The sequence below is a fragment of the Antennarius striatus genome, chromosome 20 (genome assembly GCF_040054535.1).
Source record: "Antennarius striatus isolate MH-2024 chromosome 20, ASM4005453v1, whole genome shotgun sequence".
Classification (NCBI taxonomy): Eukaryota; Metazoa; Chordata; class Actinopteri; order Lophiiformes; family Antennariidae; genus Antennarius; species Antennarius striatus.
In genome coordinates this window covers 14661964-14680999 of record NC_090795.1, presented here as the reverse complement: position 1 = coordinate 14680999, position 19036 = coordinate 14661964, and the positions used below count along the sequence as shown (strand labels likewise).

General features: G+C 39.2%; 1 protein-coding gene across 1 annotated transcript in view; it reads left to right on the top strand.

Moving 5' to 3' along the window:
- The first annotated feature begins 5853 nt into the window (after positions 1 to 5853).
- ahrra (aryl-hydrocarbon receptor repressor a) overlaps positions 5854 to 19036 on the top strand; it is a 62629-nt gene continuing 49446 nt past the window's right edge. Inside the window, exons 1-3 of the mRNA XM_068343953.1 lie at positions 5854 to 6160; positions 6540 to 6632; positions 9506 to 9687. Coding sequence (XP_068200054.1) covers positions 6571 to 6632; positions 9506 to 9687 — 244 coding nt within the window. The 5' untranslated portion in view covers positions 5854 to 6160; positions 6540 to 6570. The remainder of the gene's footprint in view (positions 6161 to 6539; positions 6633 to 9505; positions 9688 to 19036) is intronic.

The following is a 19036-nucleotide window of genomic DNA, read 5'->3' as shown; positions in this document are numbered from 1 at the left end:
AGGCCAGTAGTGTGTTGTAAAGAGTACTTTGAAGAGTTGATGAACGAGCAGAATGAGAGAGAACAGAGACTAGAAGAGGTGGCTGTTGTGGACCAACAAAAAAGTGTCAGGTGTGATTGAAGAGTTTCACCTAGAATGAAAGGAAAGGTGTAAAAAACTGTGGTGAGATCAGCGATGTTATTTGGTCTAGAGCAGTGATTCCTAACCTGGGTTTGATCGAACCCTAGGGGTTTGGTGAGTCGGTGTCAGGGGTTCGGCGGAGACAGAGGTTCAGACAAAACACCCGACACATCGTCAACACATTGTATCGGGTGTTTTTGCCAAACATACATGAATCACTGTACATTTGACACATCGTGTCAATTCGTGATGACACGCCCCCCTTAGCCATCACTGGCTGCAGGTGATCACGCTACATCAATTAGACTACCTGTGCTACAGGGGATTTTGCGCACTCAGTAGTTGATTTATGCCTGTCATGGTGGTACGTCATCTGACCTCTTTCGTTGTATTTTAATTCATAGTAACTATGTTAAGCAAAAAAAGAATGTGGAATGGAATGTGATGGGAGCTTTTGGATTCTCTTCTTGGTGTATTCTATTGATTAGTCGCACTACAATTTTGTAATGTCCTAGAATTCAAATTCTTTATTTGGGGGTCTTTAGCAGGTATGAGATTAAAATGTGATTAATTAGATGAATTAATTACAAATCCTGTAATTAATTAGATTAATTTTTTAAATTGCCTGATAGCACTAATTAAAATGTGATTAATTAGAGATTAACATGTGATTTTAATCTCTAATTAATATATAGTATATATCCAATAAGCACGGTAAAACAATACCAAACATATGAAAAGAATAAATAGCTACCTTGTTCTATGGAGCAAGATAGATTGTAAATAAAAATGGCAAAATTCTTATTGGTTGATCAGCTTTAACCCACTGAATGTATAGCATATGTGACACACACAAAATGTTTTGCAAAGTAAGTCAAGGGGAAACATAAGTGCCCAGTATTTTTATATTGTAGATGAAGGCTAAATTTATATTTTTTATAGTTGCAAAGTACACTAGAAGAGCAGTTTATGGACTGTAAGAGGATATACAGTATTGCTGTGATTTCAGTATAAACTTCATGGAATGAATGGAAAATGTATGTTGTACTTAAAAATGTGAAAAGACTGAAATGTGTAAGTATAATGTTTTATTTTTGTTATTTGTGGATATTTTGGAAGAAAAGGAAAGATATTTATGATAATGGTAAATAAATATTCTGATGAGAGAAGCTGAGCTGACAGAATACAACCTTGCCTGTCCTCATTATTTCTTCAATTTACAGAATCGTTTATCTGTCTACGGGATCCGATACCTGGACCTGTGGGAGATTCAAGGGGGCTCGTCCAGGACTGGCAACTGCAGTAGAAGAACGTTGTCAATCCAGGGATTTCTTGAGATGTGCCATCGTCAGTGAAACCTGAAGCTGTAACCAGGATTGTCTTCATCGCTGTATCCTGAGCCTCTGGATTGGTGTCGTCATCAGAGCAGAGGGGTTCGAGAAATCAAGGTGTCTGACTAGCCAAAGCAAGGGATTTTGAGGACCAAAGGCATCTGATTATGTTTCATCATGGCGGACGTGGACAGAAAGAAGCTGATTTTGGATCTGAAGAACCGACTTTTGCCTCTCTGCGGATGAGGTTTTCACGCTTGCAACTGCCATCCCAAGGACCACTGGTCAAGACCCAGATAAGTTGGATAAAAAGGATGAAGAGAGTTTTGTTAACTATGTTTGTTCATTCATGGAGAGTAAATGGTTAATGGATTTAGAAGACAAAGGCATACCACATTTACTTGACATAAATTATATGATAACTGAGATAATTAACAAAGGTAAACAGGGTGAATCCAGAGAGAGTCAGGAGACTAGAGTGTCTAATGTTAATTTGTCTGACGCTAACAGGTTGCAGGTTATTACTTTTTTTAAACTCCAAATGCTTGCGCACGTATACAGTACACACACACACACACACACACACACACACACACACACACACACACACACACACACACACACACACACACACACACACACACACACACACACACAAACACAGAGGCAGTATGGAAAATGATCCATGTGGACATGACGAAAATGAAAATACAGTAAACATGTCCAGTGAGGGGAGGGTGGTTGGGGTTTGGACAATGATTGTGCTTTTGTAACGAGGTATAACCAGTGATTATTCCTGGGTCATATCATTGATTTTTATTTAAAAAAAATTTTTTGTCCATTGTGGCAGGTCTTAGCTGATTTCTTTTTTTTTTTAAATTTCCCCTGCTTTAGAAAAGCACTGTCAAAACTCACGGCACAAACAGAAGCACTACCTAAGTCAGGCCATGTCCACATGTAGCCGCTTAAGTGCATTGATCAACACGTTTATAAACATAACAACTCCGACAATGGGACCGGGACATGTGGAAATTCATGCCATTCCTCCTGGAGGATGACTTCCATCACAGAGTTCTCTCACCAGCAGGCAGCACATCCAGGTCTGACCCATGCGAGAAACATGAATGAATGAATTGTGAATGAATGAATAAATGATTGAATTAATATGGAATTAATACATTACACCCTCAGTCTTTGCGGTCACAGCTTTCCAGGAATCATACGCAATTGAGGAATCCGCGATTGAAATCGCGATCTATTTATCTTGTTATTTACAGTAATTTAAACGTTTGTGAACCCTCCCCATACTGATATTAAACCACCCTCTATCTCTATTACCTTTTCCCACACTCGTATAGTCTGTTTAAAGCCCTTTTGTGTCTCATGAAAGTCCGAGACTGATGGAACAGAGTGCACGTCCAGGTGCCATCAGCCAATAGAATGCATGTACGGCATCACGTGACTGCCTACTAAAAATCTGTGATGAGGTGGAGTTGCAATCGTTGATGTGCAATTGCGCGAGCGTGCACTGTACATACAATTTATAACTCATAAACAAAGAGATAGACGAACAAATATCCAACTGTCAAGCATGTTTTTCAAGGCATCATCAACGTAGAGCTGTTACAGGTCAGACCCGGTGTTTTCAAAAGACTTTGGCCAGCTTTTTCGTCCCGGATATCTGTTGTCGTGTGGACAAAAGGCATAACCGCAACAAAAAGCCTCGCTGCCCGATGCCTTACGCCATATTGTTCACGTGATTCCTTCTGGCAGATGTGCCGTGATTGGCTGGGTGCTGTGATTGGTTGGGCGCTTGATCGACAGGTAGTGGGTGGAGTTACAAATCGTGACAGTGTGAGGTTTTCAAGTGAGCTTATTCAAATATATAGGTGAGGAGACAGATGGGGAGATATGTATATATATACATACATACATATATATATATATACACACACACACACATACACACACACACACACACACACACACACACACACACACACACACACACACACACACACACACACACAGAAAAACAAGAGAGAGAGAAAGAGGGAGAGGGAGAAGGAGAAAGAGAGGAAGAGGGAGAGAGAGATCCACTTAAAAGTTTCATCGGATCTTTTCTTGTCAAACCCCGGCTGTCCCTCTAAATTTAACAAAAGTCCACCCAGCATTTTTTGTGTAATCCTGATAAACCTACAAAACCTCCTTTGCTAAAGGTAATGATCTCATTGGTTGAACCTTACTTCTTAAAATTCGAGGCACACCACAGAACTGTATGCTTTCTTGCTGTCTTTACAGTTTAATATTAACAGAAAAATACTGTTCATGAGGGATAGAAAGCCAATTTTAATGATCCCAATTTTCCATGTAATGTAGGTCAATCCCCAAAGCTGTCAAATCCAGAATTTTATATTTCTGAAACAGATCTCCTGGAGATTATTGTCGATAATATCAACTATCTCCACTGAGCAGGAAATGTTTTTTCTCCTCTATCTGTTTGTTTATTTGAGTGTCAGCATGATTAGGCAAGAAACACTGAACTGATTATCATGAAACTTGGTGGGAGGCTGTGTCAGGCCAGAACCGACCTCTTTAAATTTTGGTAAATCAACCAATTCCCATTGTATGAGTCTTGATTTGGAAATTCTGCTGTATCAAGAGGATTGGTTTATTTTTATGTGTGCAAAGTGAGGCAGATACAAAAAACAACCCACACATATTGAAATCTGATTTCATAGTTGTCTTCCCCTAAATGGCTGTTAGAAGGTTATAGTTTCCTTCACCAAAACACAGAATGCTGGAATAATCCACCCAACTATTTTGACGAGAGGACCATTTAAGGTAATTTTTCTATGGCTGTGATCACATGTGGGACAACATCATCAAGAGGATTCTCCACCACTATAACATCTTTATTTTAAGTGTCTCTCAGCCATTGGTGTACATTATTTAGTAGGCATGAATACACAATAGACACACTTGACTATGAGTAGTGCTTACAGTTGTACACTAGAGCGCAGTAAAGTAGATGATATAAACTACAATCAATGCATTTAGACTTTAGTCTACATTATACTGCTGTAATAATGACGGGACACAATATATTACAATGCAAAGCTTAATTTTTTCAGTTTCGCAAGCCACTATTAAATCAAAAGAAAACAAGTGAAAGCACAAAATAAAACCAATTCTGATGAATGTAATTGTCATTCTTTAGCAGCAAGAGGCCCTGTGAGGTTTCCGATAAACGCAATTACTGAGTTCCTTATCCATCGTGCAGGCACTTGTGGAGGTAAATGGCAAAATATGTTTATCAAAAAAAAAAACCCCCCACCCAAATAAGTTAAATGGAAATAACTCAGATAAATTGTAGCACCACATTCGAATGAAAAATAAAATGCAGCCATAAAAATTAAGAAAAAATGTGTTAATATTAGATGCATGAACTTGATAAGGCAACAGTCAAGCCTACTAACTGACATAAGATAAACGCTCCCTTGGTTGGTCCACACTCAGACATGTGTGCCATTTAATTCAGAAACTCTACAAATGGATCCAATTTTATTTTGCAGATCCGTGACGAGTTCATGCTTTTACATTGAAGGCACGACCGTCTTACTTCCGGCGAAAACGTGTAATCTACGCTATTTGACGCAGCAGCCACATCTACCCCGGAGCGCCGAGTGAATTCTGAAAGCGCCGTCCCGCTGGATTCATTATTCGTTCCACGAAACTCATTATGGGTCACCACCGAGTCACAATTCAGTAAAACACGTTTTTATTTTTAACAGGCTGTCTCGGTAAAGCCCCTCCGGTTCACGAGTGGCGTGGATGGCGGACAGACTCGGTATGAATCTGGAGATTTGTGTCTCCGTTGCCCTTCGCGTGTGATCCCTCCCTTCGCGCAGTAGCAGGCTGTGGTCTGATTGGGCTGCTGCATTCAGGGCTCCCTCGTAAAAATGCACACAATGTTGTAAATATTATTCGTGTCGAATATTATAGTAATATGGTAAAGGCAGCACGTCTTTAGAATAGTGGGCACTAACAAAAAAGTACGTTAGTAACTAATTACAAAAAATTGGAATAAACATTGTTCCCCATAATAATGGAAAATACTAGCAGACACCGAATTGTTTTTCCATTTGCTCTCAAAAGTAAGCCGAAATGATTATTGCAGTGAGAAAAGAAAAGTTTTTCCCTATCATACTAGTTTACTTGTAAACTAATTTAATCGCCACAAATATTATATGGATTAAATCCACATTAAAAAAATTGAAAACACATAATTCCTATTATCAGTCAGCACTCGAAAGCATCAACGTGTGTTTTTGTGTGTGTGTGCGTGCGTGTGTGCGTGCACGTGTGTGTGTGTGCTCCCGCTCTGTTTGTGAGGCTGAGAGTTGCGTGCGAAGAGCTCGACATGTCATTCAGAGGAATCCGCCACCTGAAACGCGAGGAAGCGAAGGCGACTCAATTGGGTATAAAGCATCAGCCAACATCTGCCCTGAGCAGAGCGGAGCTGATGAAAACATCATCTCGGAACTCATTCAGGACCTCTGCGATTTATTTTATTTCCCTTGGATCTATCATTTGGCATTTCTGAGACGGTGCACCCGGGGAGACGCATCTCTGCTCTGCACTTAAAGTGAATGTGACTCAACAGCCAACATTATACTGGAATTTACTGACATCCATCGATATTCTGGGTGAGCCCCTTTCTTTTTGACGTTTTAATGTTTAATGACATTATTATTTTACAACCCAGTTTATTTTTAATGAATCTGTAGAGTGATTTTGCTTTGTTTAAAAATATTGATAAACCTAAATAAGTGCATGGGCTTTTTATTTTATGTTTCTAGTACTGGTATTTGTCAGTGATGATTTACGACTTTATGTAATCTTAATTCTTACGTAACGCACAGACTGTTTTGATGTGACTTTAGTTTTGGGAATTCACGCTACTGTAAATATTGAATGACATTCTGTGTAATAGCCACTGTGATCGTGTCCAGCCCGCTGTGTGATTCGTGATAAATTTGTTGCTGCAGCCACCGTGAAGTTAACGCGCTCTCCTCTCACCCACAGCGCACCTGTTACCTCCACGGAGCGCAAGATCATGATCCCTCCGGGTGACTGCATGTATGCAGGCAGAAAGAGGAGGAAGCCCATCCAAAAACAGTTAAGGAGCATAGCTGCATTAAATAGGAGTGGAATCACAATGACTCCCATTAAGGTGGTGGTAGCAACACGAAGTTGGACTTGTCTGTCACTCAAAATAGACATGCAGCACTACAAAAACGTCACAATTAAGTATACATCACTATATTTGTTGCAAATATACTATTCATAACATAGCACTTATTTATAGTTCCAATATTCATTATAAAGAAGCTATTTTTGTTGAGTCAGCACAATTTATTGCATATATTTCCACAATCAGCAGCGGAGTAATACATAAAAATTAAAATTTAAATGTCTTCCAATACATGGAGCGACAGATTAATGTGTGTTTCAGATACTTCTAGGTTCTGATGTGGAGGTTTTTGGACAATCCTGTCATCTGCTCTTATGAATAATGAATTATAGGCTATATAAGACTGCGAGGGGGGAAGTGGTAATTTTAACGAGGCCTGTGGAAATTTTAAGTTTTAATATTTTGCTCAGCATTTGCTTTTGAGCTGAGGGGAAATCTTTGCCATATCAAATTGATATGTAATCACACTGGGCAGAAATATACTTTTGAAATTGTAATTTGCACAGGATTCCTCTAGATATTTTCAGACAGAAATCATAGGGTACTGGCTTTTGTTTAATTGTGAACTAAGGGTTTTGGACCTTGAGTTCCTTATAAATACTGACCCGGCAAGTGAATCAAACTTTTAAATTAGTTTTGCAGAATAACTGATCAAACTCTGACATTAGTGTGCATTCTATTGTATATTTAGTAATACTAGTTTCAGCAGAATGTCTGATTATCAACTGGTTCCTGAGAATAAAACCCAATTGAAACTCTATGCACGATTCTGTGGCTGGTGCACTGTTGCTGCTCAGCCCGAGTTAAACTCCGACCTGCGGCCCTTACTGTGTGCCATTCTCCCCCCTCTCTCCGTGTTCATGTCAACGCTTCAGCTGTCCTGTAAAATAAAAGTGCAAAACTTTTTTAAAAAGTCTGCAGCGTCTGACGCGCAGAACACAAACTTCCAGCTCTGGTAACAAGAACTGAACCGGTTCGTGTGCAGATCATGTGAAGCTGGTGATTAGTCTCAAATAAAAGTGTAATTGTGTGTCGAAGGAACACTTTATATTTACTGAGGAGGAGAGTGAACTATGCCTTGTTCCTTAAATATCGGGGGCTTCGAGGAAGAATGGAGAAAATGATAGTAAAAACATGTACTTTAATTTTAAAAAACTCAGGATTTATGTCTGTATAGAAAATATTTTGATAGGAGACCTAAATTTAAGACTCCTACATATGACATCTGTGTTCTGGTAAAGTTTAAGTAAAAGGCCATGTCTTTTAGTTTGTTCTATTATATAGAGGAAGAAATATCTAGCTCACTTATAAATAAGTAAATACATTTAAATAATTCCTGCTGTTGAAGCTGATCCAAAAGTCAAATAGTCAGTACTGAAAGGTTCCTTTAAGACACACATTAAAAACAGGATCTTGCCAAAATGATATGACTGACGATCATTATCTTATAGACCGAGGCCATCAGGCGTCAACAAGCTGATGATGTAAGCTTAACAAGCCTGTGTCATGTAGTGTGGATGACTTTTAAACTAACTGCTATTAACAAATGCATGGCTCCTGCAAGTAACATTTTTTTCCCAATTGCTAAAGCCCAGTTTTGTAAACCAGGCTGGTTTTATTAAGATACTCAACACCCACCCAAACCTCAAAATACTTCACAGATCCAACAAAATAAGGGACTGGAACCAAACTACACATAACATTATCAATATAATTTTGCACCAAATGGCACAAATCATTACTAGATTATTTACTAGATTTTTGTCTAACCAACTTCCCACTGTGGGGCAAGATGGAAAGTGTTCTCGTCTTTAGTAAGCTGTTCCATAGAATTAAAATTAGTAGGAAATTATTATTATTTTTGTCTCCACTAAACAATTATAGTGCAATGTACTGTATGTACAACAATTATATTTACATTGGAGTGAATATAAAAATGCTCACAAAGACAGTAAACCGTAAAATAAAATGACGGAACACTGTTTATGTGCAGAAAAACAGATACATAAAAAAAGGGCCTCGACGAATAATTAGGCAGCATGTTGCCGGGGTACACGTCACACGTGATGTCTACCACCAACCTACACGAGAGGCATGAGCAAAAAGCTGGTCGTACACCTTCCACTATCATGCCAAAAAGAACTTTTCTATAGGCTTCAGAAATGGTGAGTATGGTGGGAGGTGTTTCATGACAAATGGTGGGAGGTCACCAGATTTGGATCGGCGCTGCACAATGAAAGCTCACTCTGTCCCGAACGACAACGTTACAAAACAAATCCCAAATCTCCTCTTACCTGTCGTCTTTTTATAGAACGTTCTTCCTCATTGAAACGGTATCAATTTACCATTGCGGTGTCTGACCAGGTGACACATATATTGGTCAGTTGGAATGATAAATGTTAACATGTACTTGATGTCAGGTTGGGTTGTGCCTCATGCAGAGAATCGAGTTTAGTGCATATTAAAAGTGACATTTGGAATTGCAAAATGTATGTGAAGCAAAAAGTGTGTTTAGAGATTTGGAGACTTGAGAAAAGGTTCAGTTCTGTGCGTCTCAGTTTAAATAACTGCTTTGCATTTAATTTTAGTGTGTCAGTAATTGTAAATAAAACTGTAATACCTCCTTGTGTGCCCCTGACACTTGCTTATGTTTGCAGTGAGTGAGAAAACATTTTTTAGAACATGAAGCTAAAACCTTTTTTACGTTACAGTTGAGTGCATGAGCTCTGTCCACATGCATGACCTGACGCTAACTCGAGCCCATCCTTTCCTTCTCCTCTGCCCGTCTCATCCCCAGGAAGCCATCTACTGCCAACGAGAAAACTAACCCGTCTAAGCGACATAGAGACAGGCTGAATGCTGAGCTGGACCGGCTGGCCAGCCTGCTGCCGTTCCCCCCGGATGTCATCTCCAAGCTGGACAAGCTGTCTGTACTGCGCCTTGCAGTGTCCTACCTCCGCGTCAAGAGTTTCTTCCAAGGTAAAGGTCAAAAGATGGCATTTGTGGTGGCAGCTGGAGGGTCCGGGGTATTTTTGTATGTGTTTGTAGGGCTTTGTTGGATTGGATTTGACCCGTGTGTGTGAGTGTGTGTGTGTGTGTGTGTGTGTGTGTGTGTGTGTGTGTGTGTGTGTGTGTGTGTGTGTGTGTGTGTGTGTGTGTGTGTCTGTCTGTCTGTCTGTCTGTCTGATGGTCAAAGACAAATACATGACTCCATGCCCGTTAATTTATAATAAACTTGACTAAGCCATGAACTGGAAACCTTTCCTATAGACTTCATGAGTAAGACTCCTTCAGGCTCCATGACACAAACTGAGATAAGAGATGTGACCTGACAATGCAAGGAGCACAGAAGCAGCTCCGTTTCCATTATAGGAGGGGTTCTCATCTGCTTGCTCTTTTTTTCCAGACAGAGGGAATGCATTTCTTATGTTGTTCTATTCTCCTGTGTTTCCCTTTCTCTTAGGTTGGAGGAAATGTTTATCTATTCACTCATCCCAAATCTTTACCATTCCTCTGTGTATTGTAATCCCATGCAATTAAATGGTGTGTTGAGGCTTACTCATATTTTCCCACTGTACCACCATCCACTGAGCACATCCTTTTTCTCTCCTTATGTTCGTCCACCATCCGTTTCAAATATTCATGAGCCGCTCCTTAAAGTATTTTGTTGCCGCCAGCCTTGGTGGCTGCTTTGTCCTCTCAGAGGTGACTGGCACAGCTGGATGAGGTAGCTATAAAGAGTAGGGGTTTTTTTTAGAAAAGGAAAGAAAAAGCATTGTCCCCCTGTCTTATCAGGGAATGTAGTTGTAGGTTGACGGATGAGGGGAAAGGGAGGGCAGTGGAGAGGAAGTAGTAGAGAGGTCCTGTGAGGCGACCTCTCTTCCCAGTCTTGCAGGCTGAAAGAAAGTCTTCATCATAAGCTGTTGCGGCTGAGCTGCTAAAAATTTTGCAGCCCTCTACTTGTTGACACATGTTGCTCCAATATGTGACCTTCTCCTCTGATCCTTGCAGCACCCTTAATCACCATTATCCGCTGGCATGGTTTAGCATGGCACCCAACAGCTGGCCTCGAGTTGGCTGGAGTCGTGCAACTTTATACACAAACACTTGCTTGTTTTACCCTGAATTCTCATTTGGCTTAGCCAACATGCACAGTTGCAGTGCAGATGCTAATCAGACCTGCCGAAGGTCAGTCACAGATAATGGATCACAAAGAGATAAAAAGAACAACCTCAGTGAAGATTGACGCTAAGGAGTGTCAATGCCAATTATGAGACGTAAACGGGCCCCGCCCAACTGGAAAATGGAGAATTCATGTATGTAAAGCAGATTAGAGTGTGTTGAAAGTGATGATATTATATTATTCTGGTCTATCCCATTTATTTAGGACCATCCAAGCCTGAGTCCGTCCACTCGGCCTCACTGGATGCCTTGTCATTAGTAGCAGTGACCAGCTTAGCTACTCCATTATGCCGCACTAATGAGCTAATGAGTGAAACAAGAGGACTTTTACCTGTATGTACACATGTAATCTCTGTTCTTCATCCTGTCATAGGACCCACCCACTTCCCCTAGTTTTTCCACTGATGTAAAAATGTGGAACTTGTTCAGATAGATAAATCAAGGATGAGCAGTGAATAAGTTTACACATCTTTCCTGTGATTTAGAGCAATAGAAATAATTTACATTTTTAATTTTTATTTTTTTCATGAGAAGCGAGGTCGTCCCTGACAACTTACAATAAAACCCGAAACCTTTTAATTCACAAGGTGCTTTATAGAGGAAGTAAAGTATTCAGGTTTTTCCATCACACTGGTGTAGTTACTTTTTTTGTCCACTTGGGGGGCGTCTGTCAAATTACTACTGGGTCACTGCTGATGACTGCTTCATTCAGTTGGGATAAAGTGGTTCTGGGATCTGAATGCAGGTTGTTTAATGTTCTTTTTATTAAACAAATATTAAAGAAACATAGTTTTCATCAAATGACACCAGTCATCAATAGTCTATGCACAACAAGACACAGTTTAAGAAGAAGACAAACTGAGTGGTCGGTGTCATTGTCACAAATATATTTACTTTCTTTTAATTTGTACCCCAACAACTCGCTAAACAAAAGCAATTATATTATTATTAAATTATTACTGTCAAGGTGTAAAACTATGTGCAGAAGTAATATTTTTATCACAATAATATATTATTTTTAATTAATTTTTCAAATAAAAAATAAATAAAATAAAGACAACTTGCAAATATAAAAATATACATAGCAAATACATAAAAAAATTACTGTAACGTATGTGGTTTACGTTTAAGAAAGGCAGTTGGAAAAAGTGTAATGTTTTTTTGAAGCTGTTTCTGAGCAGATCTAGCTGAGGGAGGGAGATATGCAAACTAGGCCATCAAGTCGTCTCGTGTCATCTTCTGTGTGTCACTGTGAACAACTGAATTTTATGAATTCTGATCATTAAGGGAGAGTAGCTGAAGAGATTGTGTGTCTGATGTCGGTTTTTATTTACATAAACACACAGGCCCGCATGCAGCCACGTACAGCCCTGGGGTATATTTGCATACTCTACATATGTACACACATTTCACCTCGCTCCACCCTTGAATGCTCACGCAACTCATGCAACAGGTAGAATCTCAGTGGCATGAAACCTATTTGAATAGGACAAAATATAATTCATATTCCAAGCTCTTTCTACAGGTGGATGAATCCAAATGGTAAAATTACATTTTTCTGACAGCCTCACTGGTCAAACTCCTTCAGCAGCGCAGGACATCCGCAGTGCTGCAAAGGTGTTTAAAATAATGTAATGGAAGGCAGCTTGGTGCAGCTTAACCAACCCAAGTTAATGAAACAGGGCATCAGCGAGGTTAACCAAAATAATGCCAATAATATTAAAATCCAAATTGACTGTATACATATATATTTATTTTTTTGTTTTAGTTTAGGATTTCCATATGTTCAGCCTTTTAGGCTTTTTTAGGCAGTTTTGTCACCTCATGAAAATATACAGTATTTGTGTGTGTGCGTGGTTTCGTGTGTGTATGTTGGCAGTCAGCATGCTGTAATTCCCTTTCTTCCATGTCAGGTCTCGGCCCTGATGTAATTGCTGAGCTTGTTAAATATTTACACGAAGGATTAGCTGTCCTCCTTTGTCTTTCTGCCTCGATTGCCTTTAATTCTTTTCTGGTGTGTTTTCTGGAGTCTGTTTTGTGTATATGTGATTCCCTGCTTTTCATCAGTTATTTAAAATAAGAATTGTCAAAAATTTGATGACCATTCTTTGAGAGAAGATCTGATGTTCAAACGTTAACTATATTTTATAATAAACACCTGGTTTTTTAACATATACACAGGAAGTTTCAGGGGTTTGACAGTAATTATGACATCTGATGCACCTGACATGGAGTCGTGACGCATGCATCCTTACTCTCAATCATTTTTCCTTTCTTTCCTCCTATTCTTCCTTATTCTGTGTTCCTTGATGAGTATGAATTCAAACTGTTTCAACAGCAAAGCGCATATTGACGATGTTAATAAAGAACAGACATAATAAAGGACGAACCCAGTGAAATTCACTGTTATAAGCCCTTTTTATGTTAGCAGTTAGCTGTATGTGAGTCAGTAAATCTAAAGTAATTCTGCCGTTGCTTTTGTGGACATTGTGTGTGTGCAGTGCGGTCACAACTTTTCTGGTGTTGTGTGTTTTCCTTACAGTGTCATTCCTTCTCTTTTTCGACACACTAACCAGTGGGATAGGTGTCAACTGTTTGGAATTTACTGCTTACTGGCAATAGTGGCTCTGTTGACTGTGTGTGTGTGCTTTTATATGCATGTGTGTTTTTGTTTTTTAACATTGATCATTGTGATCAGATTCTCTATCACACCCTTGGGAAAAAAGCAGCATTGGCACTAATCATTCTGGATTTCTCATTGCCTATATCATCGGTTCTCTGTACTCCTCCGCCTCATTATCATCTTCATCCAAGGGATCACTTAAAAGGAATGCATCTTTCATCACTTCTAGTGTTACCACTGACTCACAGCATGTCCTGCTTCTCCATTTTTAATTTACTTCAGCGGTTCAACTAGCTGGTTAGACTAGGGAAAAGTTAAACAAGAAAGGATGGGGTTTTTTCTACATTTAATGTCAATATAGGCATCAAACATGAGATTTGCATCGAACAGCATCACATTCAAATGGCAGCACTTATCTCTACAAATCAAATATCAACAATTACATCTCTTGTTTGGTTTTCACATTTGGACATCTTACAACCCTTTTTCTTCTCATTCAATATTAACTGAGCAGAAATCCAGGCACGTTCCTTTAACTGTTTCTTCCTGATATCATTTTGCATTTTAACCTCAAGGGACAGTTGTATCTTCTGTAAAAATGTATTTTCTGTGCAATCAATATAAAAATATATAATACTCTGTGTGTGTGTGTGTGTGTGTGTGTGTGTGTGTGTGTGTGTGTGTGTGTGTGTGTGTGTGTGTGTGTGTGTGTGTGTGTGTGTGTGTATAAGACTAAAGCTCCAAGAGATGAGCACACTGAAGTTATAGCACTTTCTTGGGGAATATGTTTACGCTTTTTTTTAGTGTTTCTGTTTTTTAAACCCGAAAACTTTTTATTTATTTATTTATTTTCACATTTTGGGTTAAACCACTTATCAGGGAGATTATCAAATGTATACCTTTGATAGATTATATGTGAAACAAACATCTTTCAGCAGTTGTTCATGCTAGCAAATGAAAAGATTGAAAACTACTCCCAAACTATGATGCAGAACTTTTAAATACTAAACACTTGCAGCTTCATTTGATCGTAGATTGATATGTACGTACATATATTGTTTACAACATAATACATAAGCGTCCTCAACTTTGGCTTTTTGCTCGTATCATTTATACTGTATATTGTTTTACTTCTTACCTTACAGTAAAAACTTGCCCTGAAGCCATCAGACTCAAAAAGAAGTACCTGCACTACTTTTCTTGCACTAAATGTCATTAATTCTTACCATTTATCATATCAACCACCAGGCTACCACCAAAACAAATATCAATGCCATTTATAAATGACTGAAGTGTAAATCTATCTCCCGTAACTCTTTGTGTCTAGAGGGCCTCAGTTAAAACTACACCATCCCTTGTATCAGTCAGTCTAGTCAGGGGTTGATTGATTGAGGAAACATGCACCCAAAAGATGAATACAAACATAACGAGAGATTAAACTGAAAGTAAACACGCCAAGTTTAGCAACTTGGCATGCTGATACCATCACTGTGCCATCAGGGTTAAGATGTGCAGTATGCCTCCAATCTCCAACATGAGCCAACTATCTTTTAATGTGTTTTGTCTGCCTCCATAAATGCTGGGTGAGCTGTAATGAAAGAGGAAGTGGAAGGCCACAGAGGCCTCAGATTCGCGCCAGGCATTCGCAACCTGTGACGTCAGCCAGCAGACAGGAGGTGGTTTTGTAACTGCCTCATCATCACACATGAAAAAAGAAAGAGCCAGATTCTGTCATCTACAACTTTTAAGAGAATATCATGGATGTAAATCCTATCCCAGAAGATGTGGGCCAATCCTCTTCCTGTCAAATTTGTATCAAACTGAGTCTGTCTAGATGCAGACCATTTGATTTTACAGATATTAGATGTGGTGCAGCAAGACAGCGCTTTCTGAATGAAGTCTTTGCTCGTGGGTGAAAATGTGCATTAGATCACATTATAAACACACTATGTGCACACTAAACTTTCAGTGACCCCACACTTTTTCCTTCCCCTTACTCTGCAGCTCAAAGCCAGACAGAAACACTAGAACAAATCAGCAAGCTTAATGGGCTATAAATGAAGTGAAAACGTTTTGCAACAGAAAGGACAAGATGACGTTGTTTCCCTGTTGTTGAATTAAAAAAAAGTCCTTTAACCTCTGATTGCTACCGTCAGAGCCTCACATGAAATAAATCTTGCAAAGGGAATGGTGTTCACAGCTTGTTCAACCTCTTTTCCGGAAGACACCTTTGCATGTAATTAGCCTAAACTCATAGTTCAATTAGTCATCTTTTGTTTGCTACTTGAAGGATTAATTCAACTTTTGTGGCATGATTAATCACTTGAGACATGTATGACAAGTTATACATCAATACATGTCTGTATAATAAATATGAAGCCTCTGCAAGCAGTTGTTTTGCTTAGCTTAGCACCTTAGCAAGATTTATTTTTAATTTTAAGCTATATGGAGAGTAGGAAGGATTAATAGTTAGATATACTTTTTTAATCTCAAACTGGGAAATTCACATGTTTGCAGCAGCATTCAAGACAAAAACAAGTTAAGAAGAAGGATAAAAGTAAGAATAAGAATAAGATTAACATTAGAGATGCTAATTGGCTGATCTGACTTCCTTTGGAAAAGCCAGGCCTAATATTATAAATTTTTAGCTCGTAACAACTTTCCAAGCTGTGAATAAATCGACATGCAGATTTCTCAAACTGTGCAACAGATCATTGCATGTGTGAATCCTCCAGCACGCAATGCATCGAAGCCCTAAGGAGCAAACTGCCTGCTGACTGGTGTCGTGTATTTAATAGACAAATATGAAAGTGTTATCAAACCGTTTATCTCAATGGGGAATGGCTAATGTGTAACTTTTTTTAGCTTATGTCAGTAAATCTACTCAGTGTCATACTAGCCTGAGGCCTAGCCCAGCATAAGTAGAGACACATCTTTAGTCGATTACATTTATCGCACCATCCATTGTTGAAATATTTGCATATTTGGCCAGACAGGGAAGTCATATTCATACTAATGATATTAGTTTATACAAATTTTGGAACAGACAGATAAGACATCTATTTAATGTGCTGTATGTTTCAGTTTGTACCATCATTACCTGAATGCTAAAAACCCCTAAATACACAAAAGAAAGCATTTATGCTAAGTGGTATCATCACGTTTATGCCATCAGGCAAAATTATTAATTTGCCTAATAAATAATACATTTCTGACAACATTCACGTCCACCACAGATATTTAGTTTTTAACACCACAATTTTAGCAATGTCACTGTGAGCATGTTCACAGTTTGTTCAGCACCAGCCTGACCTAAGGGCCGCCATTAGCTCGGCTCTAGGCTTATGTTTACGGAACACTTCATGGAAATCAAACTCATTTTGCCTCTGCTCTGGTTGACCTATAGAATTAGCACGATACGGTGCCAGGATGTGACTAGTACTCGATGACACAACTCGTTAGTCCATTGGTTACATTGCCTGTACCTTTTTTAAGACAACACTCAAACTCATTGTAGGTCAGACCTTTAACCTTTGGTCCAGGTTGATTGCTCAATACCCAGTGTTAGATCGCTAGGAGACAGGAATCACTTCAACTAATTGGGTTGTTGGCATCTACTTGATGATCTGTGAATCAGTGCCAAAATACTGGTTTCTCGTTGCCTTAGTTGTGATGGGAAATTACACGTTGAAGTCCTCAAGCATACAATTCATCAAAGCCCCCAAGATGCAATGTGTTAAATCAGTGAGCCCACCGTATCACAGCGAGCTTGGAGACATTCAAGCAGACTGGCTGATGATGTTCTGGAGTTGGTGGTGGTTCACTTTAAATGAACATTCCAAGTCGTTTACATGTTGAACGGTAAAGTGAAGGAAGTGTACAAAAGGCACATTGAGGCTGTTGTGCTGTATGGAGTGACCAGAACGATCGTAGCCGCTCACGTTCATTTGAATTCTTGATTTGTAGTGAAGTGTCTCAAACTGACGTTGATCAAGTTAAGCAGTCAACAACAGCATTAAAACACTTTGATTGATTATGAGCATTCATGAACAATCCCACTCAGTGTGTGTATGTGTGTTTGCCCCTTTTCTCATTGGACATGCAGATTCACCCTCATCTTTTCATAAACATTGTCGTCTCCTTTCTATTATCACTTTTCTTTATCAAATATTTTTCTCTCCCTCTCCTCCACTGCTTTCCCCTCTTCTTACTTCTGTGGTTATGTCCTTCTGTTTGTTTGACTGACCCCTGTGAAGGAAAATCACCTCTCATCTCCATGAAAAGTGCATGATCAGATTTAAATGCCAGTACTCATGCATTTCTCCTTCCTCTTTTCTCATGTGATGTCTGTAACTCTGGTTCTAGATACAAGGATAGACAGACAGACAGACAGACAGATTGATAGATGGATAGATTATCAGTGCTCAGGATGTTATCGTTCTTTTCCTTTAGAATATTTATTCTTAAAATGCAGATATTTTTTTTCTTGAACAACATCTTTCAATTTGACCAGTTTCATATTTTCAGAAATGACTGCTGACGGTGTCTATATGCTGCAGACACAGTACTGGTATGCATTTTATTTATAGACAGTGTGCACTCATTCTTTGCGGTTAATGCGTTCCAGGAACCACACGCCATTAGTGACAAACTATTTATCTAATTATGTACGGTAATTTAAAAGTTTATGACCTTTCCCATACTGATATTAAACCACCTTCTATCTGTATTACCTTTTCTACACTCTTATCAACTGTTTAAAGCACTTTTGTGTCTCACAGAAGTCCGAACTCACAGAACCGAGCGCACTTCCGGATGCCGTCAGCCAATACAATGTGCGTAAGATATCATGTAACAGCCTGTATATGTTTTTTTAAAAATACTATATTATAGTATTTTAGTTATTAAGTTTTTTTCTCTCTCTATTACTCAAAATAACCATAGTTGGACAGAAAATGACAGGCTTAAAACGTCATTAGCTGCTGGTTGTGCGACAACTTTATGATCTCTATCAAATTCATGCTAATAAAATGATTTAAGGTGGGATAACAACTCCTTTTTTTGCTGAAATCATTTAATTGCATTGTGGCCACAAGCTATGAGTTGCTTGTGTTTTTGTGCATTGTCATTGTATTTCCTTGTGCAGAGCAGCATATAGTTACTACCCATCAAACGACCCCATGCTAAATTGCACATTAGTTGCATGTCGGCTCATTCTGCAGTAATCAGTCACACAATGGCTGTTAACTAGTGCAACAGGCCAGCCATGCTAATTCCTTGTATGTGTTGAGAGCCATGAATGGAGAAGCCGCCCTTTACATTTAGGATCCTCACAGCTAACTCATTAGTTGCTTGAATCAAAGGCATGACACTGTCTTTGTCCCAGCCTGGCCTCTCGTGCCATAGACACTGAACTCGCTTGAGTGGAGTTGGACCCTGTCGGCCTGGGGAACCAACAGAGCTCCCCTGGGATCACAAAAGGCCATAAGTGAATTACTCAAATCAGTGTCGAGGGGGGCCCCG